This window comes from Bombus terrestris, chromosome 17, assembly GCF_910591885.1.
Source record: "Bombus terrestris chromosome 17, iyBomTerr1.2, whole genome shotgun sequence".
In the NCBI taxonomy this organism is placed as follows: domain Eukaryota; kingdom Metazoa; phylum Arthropoda; class Insecta; order Hymenoptera; family Apidae; genus Bombus; species Bombus terrestris.
In genome coordinates this window covers 845,617-856,345 of record NC_063285.1, presented here as the reverse complement: position 1 = coordinate 856,345, position 10,729 = coordinate 845,617, and the positions used below count along the sequence as shown (strand labels likewise).

Genomic DNA, 10,729 nt, shown 5'->3' with positions numbered 1-10,729 from the left:
ATTTAATGTCGTCCTTAGAACAATAAATTGCGGACTTTCTATTTTCTTTACGTTAGATTTGGCTGCCGTGCGCCAGATTTTAATTTCGTATGTTCAGCTGCATTTAGTTATGATAGTTCTTATTTGTTTGACTTTCTATTGGACATGTTTCTCTCAATCTATTTTATTATTCAGGCAAAAACCGAGATATTTGACAAAGTTCGTTTGCAGGATTTTTGAACTTTCAAAGTGGATTTTACATATTTTATTAAGTACGAACATTTAGTTCAGTTGATTTTGATTCTGCTTGAAGTTTTAGTGTACCCGTAGCATTTAATCCAGCACGTTGTGTCGTATTTCTATTTGCTCTGCGAAGTTTTATCTCGATATCTAGTGTTATATAAAATTCACATTTTATGTATTTTCTTATTATTGTTGGTTCGTTCTTCTATTCAGAACATTGGTATTGATGTACTCTTTCTTGAAAGATTGACAATGTTGCTTAATTTGTGTCCTTCTATCGTATATCTGTTTTCATATGTTCCTTATTTGATTATATTTTGATTATACGTCTGATTGACACGTTGGTTGTAATCCTGCTACACCTATTTTTAATTTCCTTTCCCGCTTTGGTCGAAAAGTGTAATCGGCCTATTTACTTTTTGACTACTAATCGGTAAGCAGCTGGATTTTGTGCTGTATTCTAGCTTGCTTTCCGTGCAATTGCTTTCGTAGACATCTTCGGAGTCCTATTAGTTAATTTTAAGTTTCTATTAATCGGATTGACGTTAGGGGCTTCAAAATATGTCAGTTTAGGTATTGGAATATCTGTTTTGTCCTCCTCTTCTAAACTTGAATTTTGCAGTATGAATCGTACCCGTTTGTTAACTTCGGGTCCTCGAACTATTTCTTCTTTGCTTACTAATTAATTATGTAGTATCGCGGACAAAAGGCCCAAGATATCGGTCGAGCTATAAACAATGTCACGGGAGCCGAGACGCCGTCGGGTCCATCAATGTGTCGTCGGTCCTTCAAGTGAATAGTTTCGTAGAAAAGGCCCACGTGACCCTGGCCACGGGCCTTTGTGGAACACATGCGTGGTGGGGCTAAGAAAAGACAAAGGGATGCTAGCCCAGGGGGTATTAGTTAATTGGGAAATCGTGGAGCGTGAGTTGAGAAGTTAGGGAGAGTGACTGCAGAAGCCGGAGAGTATGAATCGGGAAGTTGAGAGCCAAGTATGATAATAAGACGTACGACGATATTGTAATCAGTTTGTTGTTTTGAATATTATTTATTAAACCAAAGCATCATTACTTGTCCTTCCTCTAAAGATCCAGTTACTACAATTGTTTATCTTCACTCCTTACTTTTACAAGTTAATTGTTCTTTTTCGTTTCCATCGGTGACTCTCAAGTTACTGTAGCGGTATCTTCTGGCTGAGTGTCCATGTACTGAGTATCTATCACATATCTTTCATTTTTGGTTGCATCTACTTGAATGGCGTGCACCAGCTGTTAGACGGGTTTCAGTTGAAGATGTTCAAATCGTTATACTTATATAAATCTATTTTATTAACATTCATAATTTGCGATTTATCATTCAGTGAGACAGCAAAACAAATGCATCCCCGATCACTACGATGGCTCGAATGATTATTAATATCGATTGTCAGTGAGAAACAAATGTTTGCCAGCATTTCACAGTGTCACTAAGCTATGCAGGTAATCCCTGTGGATATTTGTGATTAGAGAGATCAATCGTAATGCAATGATTTACCTACGGTTTTGAATAGTCGTCATATACAAATCATCATACAAATTTCAATGAAACAAGAAATTGCATGGACGAATCTTCCATTTTATAAGAATTTGTCCTATTGGAACTGTCAGGAAATAGATGGTGTACATGTATTGTGCTCGCGAGGAATGAAGAAGAAGAAGACAAAAGGAAAACGCCATGAGACGCAATGAACGTGCAATAAAACAAATTCATTCCTGTTTGAGATGTATAAGAGAATACTTCAAGTTATTCTGTTACACATAAATTGTATATTTAATAAAACATTATATTATTACTTTAACAGGAACAAAATGGATCATAATTCATAAAATAATATAAAACAAAAAATGTTGCCCGCCTGTTATTTCCTTATAAAACGAAAGAAATTATCGGGACAACTTAATATCATACAAATGACCATTTCTCTATATACTGCGTTACGCATGCATTTGGACATAATCAATGACCCATCTAAAATGATACGAGTACGTAACCTTGAAAACTTTTCCATTGAGAGGCTTTGTTAGTTAAGTGACACTGTGACGCGGAATTGATGTCACTTGCGCAGAATCTGCACGACAGCGCAAGGATGTTAGCACCCACGCAGGGATTTCTAACGTAAATTAAATTGTTTATAACTTGAAAGATATGTCCTAGCCGATATTTTTGCATAGCAACTTTCGTATTTGTTTATTATCTGACCGATTCTCCAAAGATGCTCCACTTTGTTAACAACATGTACAGCTGTGGGGAAAGATTTTTCTAAAATATGTTCGTATAGGATATTGCGTATTTTTAATTCCGTTACGTCACAACTAATCATCAAAACGAATTCATCCATCCAGAATACTACTGCATAACCTTTTTAATAAATTCGGACTTGGAAACGCAGGTTTTATCAACGGAAATATGAACGTGTAGAATTTTACTTTCTACGTTACATTTTGGCGAAATACATCGTCGGATATTTTGAATGTGATATCGACACGATGGCTGCTCCATAGCGCTTCCCCGCGCTGTAACACAATTACTACGCGATAAATGTGCAAACTCGTGTTCGTTGATCCTACTATATTCGATTTGCTTTTATGGCAAAAGCTAAACGAACAATGTTCGCCACGAGAAACCAATCAGAGTGGCCTTGCATATTCCTTTCGTTAGGAATGGTTGACACTTGCATCATTGCTTGGAACATTTAATTTAATTCACAGCGTTCAGGCGTTGGGAATGGACAGTTTCAAGTTAGGTTTATGACGCGGAGATAATTTTAGTTTTATACTTTTACACGCGCTTTTATCATTCAGTTTCGTTTAGTCTCGTTCGTAGCCAAGAGAACTAACTATGCGGCATTAACCGAGAATTCGGAGTTTCTTTACTTCAATGGTAATTGACGCATCATAGACGCGCTTAGTCGCAGTTTCTACGCCGGAGACACGAAACCGATAGATCGCCGGTGATCTCCTCGCGTCGTAGTTCGAACGTTTCACGAATAAAGTGAAGAAATTGAACTTTATATATGATAATAGAATTTATTATGCAAATCCAACAGAGTGACGGTTCAAAGTGTTACAAGAGACTGGGTCAAAATGTTTTAACAGACTGACTCGAGCGCTTATTTTGAAGGGTTTTTATACTGTGGTTTTAGTCTCTCTGGAGGGGCTGTCGTCTGGTGTATCTCAGAGGCGCCTATTCCGTTACTGTTTGGTTATTGTTTCGATGGCTGTGGTATGCAGGATGTCCAGCCTATCGTATTACTGTTTCTGAGCGGGTGGTCTTCTTGAGCGTGTGATACGAGCGACGGTAGCATCCTTTTCCTAACTTGAGTCACGTATATCGAGTGATATGTATTAAGAAGTTAACTGATTCTTTTTGCAGAAATGGGATTTGGTGCACCTTATTTTTGTGTTATCTAAGCTTTCAAGTTATTAAGTCATTTAAGCGTGTCAAGTTATTTAAACTTTGGAGCAAAACACTTTGCAAATAATTAGCCAACTCGTACTCCCGAAATCGACTCATATTACAGTCTGCTTAAAGTCGCGAATCTTCGAAAATTCTCGACTCAACACAAAGAATATAATTTCTTGCGTCGACGTTTTCCTTGAGCAAGTCTAAATTTCTAAATCTAGGGTCACTTCAGGGTCATATTATATTAAACTTATGAATCTGATCAAGTCTTGATATTAGCTTTAACATGAAAAATTGATAAGTCAGATTCTTAAATGTCCTATATATATATATGTTTAATTATTTAATTATAGTATTTAGCAAATAAAACATCAAGAAATTATCGAACAGCATACCTTGTATGAATGTAAATTATTGACAACGCAAGTGAAGAAGACGTCACGGCCCTGGATCACTGTGTGATTCTCCAAAGGAGCTAAAAATTCTGGCAATGGCTCTGGAGTTATCTGACCTGGAAAAGAAATTTATTAGCTTTAGATAATAACATTATACAGACGACCAAATTAATGTAATGATTTAATAATGTAAGTTATTAATAGCTTTTATTTTAGCATCAGAATCGTTTGCAATTTTATATTATAATATACAAGATACGTACAACCCTACTGTAATAATAATTAGTCACCTTTCCTTATCCCTAGTAGTAGTGGACATAATTTTGATGTTCTACGAGCGAGATACTGTCAATCCGTTAGTAGATTACAATATGAACAGTTTATTTTGAAAGTGGTGCAAGTCCATTTTGGTAAAAAAATGAAATATCACGTAATTTGTGATTAATTTAGTGTAAACTTTTTATTTATAACTAATTAATATTTAATGTCTAAAATAATGCCGATGTTTTGTTCAATGTAAAAGTGGCCAAAAGAAATTGCGTAGCGATTGATTATGAAAGTGGTGTAAGTCTAATTTCCATAGATATAGGTGTTGTTCACTTGAAAAATACTGAATTAGCAAACAAAACGTTACAAGAAGATAAAATTTTGACATGAAAAAATCTCGATAAATACTTTGCCTTTTCTCTTGATTTACAAAAAGTCTTAGCCTATCCAAAATGATCTGTTTCAATCGCTTATTATAAGCGAAATATGTATTGTAATAATTATTTAAACGAGGGATTTCATAATTTCCATAACAATAAAATTAATATGTATGTGTGGGACGAAAGCACTGCTTCCAGGGGATTGTAGGAAATATTAGGTCATCCTATAAGTTCGTGACAACTTTTGTATATACATTTCATATTTTAAAGAAAAACAAGAGAACTCTTATCGTGACGGAATAATGGGCCTACCAGAAAAATGGGAAGAAGTTGTACAACGAGAGGGGGATTACATTTTTTCATGAAACTGAAAGGTATGTAAACAATCTTAACATATATAACCGCTCGAAAAACGGCACGAACTTATGCGATGACCTAATAGCTTCTTGCTGTTTGAGATATTCACAAAATGTAACAACTCAAAGTTATGTTATTATGTTCATGGTAATGCTGTCCAGTCTTTGGAAAATAACATCGATGTAATTGATCATAAATTACTCTCCGGACATTCGTATCTTCCAAACGATGCAGATTTTGGTATTACAGAAATTTTGGCATTACGAAAAAACAATTTCATGTACACAGCACAGGATTATTATGATGTTATAAAACAATGTAGAGAAAATAAAAAAATTATTTTACACGAAATGAAACGAGAAATATAAGGATATGGGGCAGTTACTACCTTATATACTACCTGTGTACCATGAATATTTCAAAACGTTGCCATATAAAGAGCATAAATAAATAATATCGATATCTTATGTTAAGTCTAACAATATATAAATATAATTAACGTGCAAAGTAAAAAATACTACTCCTATTTTATTTCTTGTTATTATTTATAAACGAAATTGGATTGATACAAAATATATTCTAAGTGGTATTCCAAAAATGACTTTTACAATTGACTAATTATGAAAATGGTGCAAGTCCATTTACAGCCCGTAAATACATATTATTTTAGTTAAATTCGTCTGAAAGAAATTTATATAATCAAATTACATATTGATAAATTGGTAGACACATTGTCAGACTTGACGTAATTAACCCCTTGCCGTACCTTATCGAGTCAGACTCGCGATGAAGATTTTGGCCCAAACATGAATATCGCGAGTCTGACTCGCGACCAGATACTTGGCTCAAACATGAATATCGCGAGTTTGATTCGCGACCAGATACTTGGGCCAAACGTAACATAACAAACCGAGTTCGCGGACTGTTGTTTTGCCCGTTACCTGTTTAGCGCGCGTCGATGTCTACCGCTTGGGCCCGAGTTTCGTCGAACTAAATGGCACGGGAAGGGGTTAATTTACATTTTTGAATTGGCTAAGATGCTAACCTTTAATTTTCCCGAAACAACAAAACATTGACTTGCACCACTTTCAAAATAAACGCTCCATACGTTGTATTATAGTTCGGAACACGCACTGCCTATTTAATAATTTATTATTAAATATGTGTAGTATCGGGGCCAAAAGGCCTAAGGTATCGGCCGATTGGGTCTTTTAAGTGGACAGTTTTCGCGAAAAGGCTGCGTGACCTTGACCACGGGCGTTTCGGGATACCTGTTCCGAAGGACGGAAAAAGGTAAAGAGACGTTAGAGTGAGTGTTAAGATGCCGGAGTGAACGGATGCCAAGAGTGTGCAGAGTGTGCAGAGTATGAATTGGGAAGTCGAAAGCCGCCTGTGAGAATAGGACGTACAACAGCATTGTAATCATTTCGTTGCTCCAAATATCATTTATTAAATCAAAACATCATTACTTGTCCTTTCCTCTAAGACCCATTTAGATACTACATATGCATATTGAATAAACCTAGTAGTCAAACATTTTATGTACAGAATATTCAGAAATTATATATGATGACCTTGATTCTGTATCTTTTGATGTTAGCTTTGACTCCCCAGATTAATCTTGTTCAACGAAATCATAGATCACAAATGAACCGCTTTCATGGATACGATGTTAAAGTTCCATTGATTCTTACATTCATATTATTTACGAAATGTTTACATTCCACGGTCAGACAGGAAGTAAATAGCGTGATATTAACGAGAAAACAGGAAACTATTTCCTAGTACGTGAGATAGCCCATTCTAGATGGAATAAAACGCTGAACTTGATGATTTTTAACTGTTGCAAAATTTTTTGTGACGTATAATGTAAACGTAAAAGATTTCAAACGAACATTGAATGGCTCGAAGAGTATGGTTTGTTTGTTGCTAGTTTTGCAGGTGGAAATGTTATATTTACAAGTTAGGCTCTCGTGATGAGTAGAATACGACGCCAGTAAAAAATATTTAGCCTTGAAATTCAAGGTTTTAGCAAATTTTAAGCGTACATAGTCGTCTCGTAATATCGTATCTTCGATCGAAATAATTTCTACGCGATTTTATCCATTCTTTTCAGTAATTAATTAATTTCATTATTTTAAGTTTATAAAAATCACCGGATCTAAAGCATAAAAATTCCTCGAACAATTCTTTTACAGAAAAAATCTAAATGCCTGAAGAAGAAGAAACAAACATTCAGAAATAAACGGTCGACCTAATAGAGAGGACAGGTAAAGTTTTATATTATAAACTTTGAAGGTTTTTTGCGATTATTTTCAAAGTTTTATGTCACCGTACAGTAGGATTTGTTTCCATTTACTTACCAACACAAGTGTCTTTTTTTTTTATTAATTCCACATGAATTTCATTTACCTTCTTACAATATATTTCTCGCAAATGATCATTAAAGACTTCGCTATCTTCTTCGGTACTTTTTTCATGTGTTTCACATATCTCCTTGTATCATTCTCTTAAATATTTTTAATCTTATAATATCTACGTATCGTTAAAAATTGCGAGTTATCTGGGAAATAATGAAACAACCATTTAAGTTATCGTATTTCTGAAATTCATACATTCTGCAACTTATGCGAAATCCATTTCTGATTTTCTGGTTTGAATCGAGTGTCGAATAGTGGCAGAGTGTTTACTAGCGCAGATCGATTAAAAAATTATGGCTGATACCATTTCCTGACCTTTACAAGCGTTTATTTTTTAATAGAAGATTGATTTCAACAATTGCATAACACAATGTTTATGTAAAATATTTATTAACATCTTTGCAGTAGTTTTCTTAGAGTTTATACACCGTTTCTTCTTTTATACGTGGGGAAATCCTCATGGACATTCCGCCGCTCTTCTGGGAAGCAGCGGAGTAGTTTCGGACTTATCGAGTAAAATCCCACGGTGGTCCACCTGATGCTCAACAGGGGTGCTCTCATTCTGAGGGAGCCATTCCTCAGGTCTAGTTTGGACATTGAGAGGGACCATCCTTCTCAACGCTATCCCCTGGGCCGTCGTACAAGTCCGAGGAGATCCCAGAACCTCCTCGGCGTGATGACTTCTATGACCAGCGAGGGCGGCGCAAGGCTGCCCTTCGCCGCGGGATGAGAAGCTCTCATCCTCTCCCACTCTGTCCGCTCCTTTGCGAGCGGACTGCGAGAAACTCCCGTTGGCCCCTCAGCATCGTTTCAACAACTGACGTGGGACCCAAACTCTCGCCAATCGTTAGTCGTAGGATACAAAACTCCAGCGTGTGCTGAACCGTGTCCTCGCCCTCTCCGCAGTGGTGACAGGTGTTTGTCACCTCCCTTACAATTTTCTGCAGGTATTGCTAAAATATTCCATGCCCGGCAAGAGTTTAGTAACCTACACGAATATTAATTATACAAGGTCGAGCGGGTCGTCTGAAATAAGCCTGAATGACTAATTTTGATGATGGAAATAAATGTGTTCGACCGTTCGCAGAGAGACGCGATCGCGAGGAAGCGCGTCAACGGAAGTCGTAAATTCCCGTTACGATTATACAATAATTGAATGATCGAAAATCGTCACGAAATGATCAATCCCCTATTTCGTTTAGGGTAATAGAGGTAATTGAATGGATTATAACACTGAGTTAACAGATTACAATCTACACTTTGTTCCAAGAACTTGTACACATAGACAGTTGCTCGGTGCGTATAGATAGAAGTTAAACAAATATAAAGTAGATATAGACAGTGAAAAGATAGATGTTAATCGATTGACAACGCAAAGACAAGTTGCTCGCCCCACATCACCACCATCGTTGTGATCGCCATCACATATAATTTGCTTGGGTTCAAGCAAAGCAATCAGATATCTTTACCCTTTTAATATCTTTTTAATAATTAATAGAAAAAACATGGTATGGCATACATTTTGTAGGAAAAGTGAATATTTACCGAAAAACTTAAAATCGGTTTTTTAACAGTTCCTACAAAATGTCAAATTAATATTTTATATTGTTCCATGAATATAGTCACAATGGTTGCTTCAAAATCAATAATAGATGCGATAGTTGTGCTTCTTTTCTAATTTTTTTAGAGTTTCGTTACAGCATTCATCTGATCTTTCTCTTTCCGCGCTTAAAACACTTTACGGTCGTAAAAACCGAGGACAATATCCCAATATTTTAATTCTTTCGTTGGCTATTATTTAAGGCTTGAAGGAATGAGATATTTGCGAAACCGATTTGACAAACAGAAAGTCCACTTTTCCAATCACCATCTGGTAAATATGAAATATGAATAAATCTGCAGCTATGTAAAATTTGAAGATTGTACAAAATGGGTTTGTGCTCTTTTTAAACACTTTGGTGCAGAGCCTGTTCGCTTCCCCAATACCATCCAAAGCCCAATACCTTTCAAAAGCAACTTCTCAAATTTTATGATTATGTTCCTGGATAATTTCGAGTTATACAAAGAAAGCGAAGGCACTGGCAAATAAATTAAATAAATTTATCGTAAATTTTTCTTTTCAAATGAACTACATTTTCAAGTAAAACACTAGAACAATTTTGGAAGAATGGAATAATTCCGACAGTCGACGAGAAACATTCAGTGAAAATTCGTACTATCGCGGGGAGACGCGGTCGTTAGAATACGCGTCAACGAGAGTCGTAAATTCCCGTTACGATTAGAATAATCGACACCACGAATAGTTCGATCCCCGTATTTCGGTTAGGATAATCGGGGTGGTTGATGCGGTATAACACTGAGAGTCACAGAATTATAATAATGTATATTTCCAACAACTAGTCTACACGATTGAAAAGATATAAACAATTAACAACTTTATCGCACGCAGATAATGTAAATGTATACAGTATCGAGCAAGGCTCTTACACTTGAAGTTAGTCTCTTGGTGGACGTAGCACGATATGATACTTAACAGAATAAGCGAATGTTTGGCAATGTGTAATGTTCGACGCGTCACAAGGAACTGATCGACTTTGGATGATTTCTTTGTCTCATCTTTAAGACGACCCCCACTATCCTTAGGTCACGCCACCGTTCGCGCCTATGATCACGTATATCTGTTCTTGCGTGGAAAACGTAACGGACCAAATTCGACGTTTCGAGAACTCGCTGCTTGGCAACAGCTATGCGCTCGTCGATACATTGTATATGATCCGGCGGTCAGATAAGACGATCTGACTGAGACATTGTAGGGCCGCGAGTGACGGTTAGAAAATACAGCCTGTGTTAAACCTCGTGGCGTAACATTCAGAGAACTGAAAATATTACGTTAGAGTGTTACTTGGGTGTACTGTGCGTGCAGTGCGCGTAGTGAGCGTTGTATATAGCGTAGCAGTACTATACGTCGTTTATTACTTATATCGCCATATTTGTTACAAAATGTCGTATACATTTGGCGGACTTTTGGACATGAACTTTGTTACGGTACGGCGAGCGACAATAGCACAAAAATGCAACGTTTATACAGCGATAAATATCCTAATAGGAATGTATCCAGTGCAAAGATATTTTGCAAAATAGACCAACGATCGCGGGATACAGGTACGTCAAAACCTGCGGAATCTGGCGGTCGAATTCAGCACGACGATTCGGATCTGGGAGATGGAATACTGCACCGCATTTAAGA

The 10,729-nt window shown here is 36.6% G+C and overlaps 1 protein-coding gene and 1 long non-coding RNA gene across 4 annotated transcripts in view; one reads left to right on the top strand and one right to left on the bottom strand.

Moving 5' to 3' along the window:
* LOC100650996 (lachesin) overlaps window positions 1–10,729 on the bottom strand; it is a 527,432-nt gene that overhangs the window by 58,374 nt on the left and 458,329 nt on the right. For all 3 annotated transcript variants that reach the window (XM_020862593.2, XM_048413840.1, XM_012320908.3), the window contains one exon: window positions 4,059–4,174. In XM_020862593.2, the coding sequence (XP_020718252.2) occupies window positions 4,059–4,174 (116 nt within the window). The remainder of the gene's footprint in view (window positions 1–4,058; window positions 4,175–10,729) is intronic.
* Window positions 2,984–6,641, top strand: LOC125386743. Its single transcript, XR_007227148.1, has 2 exons — window positions 2,984–3,558; window positions 3,634–6,641. It is a non-coding gene; the product is annotated as an uncharacterized LOC125386743 (long non-coding RNA).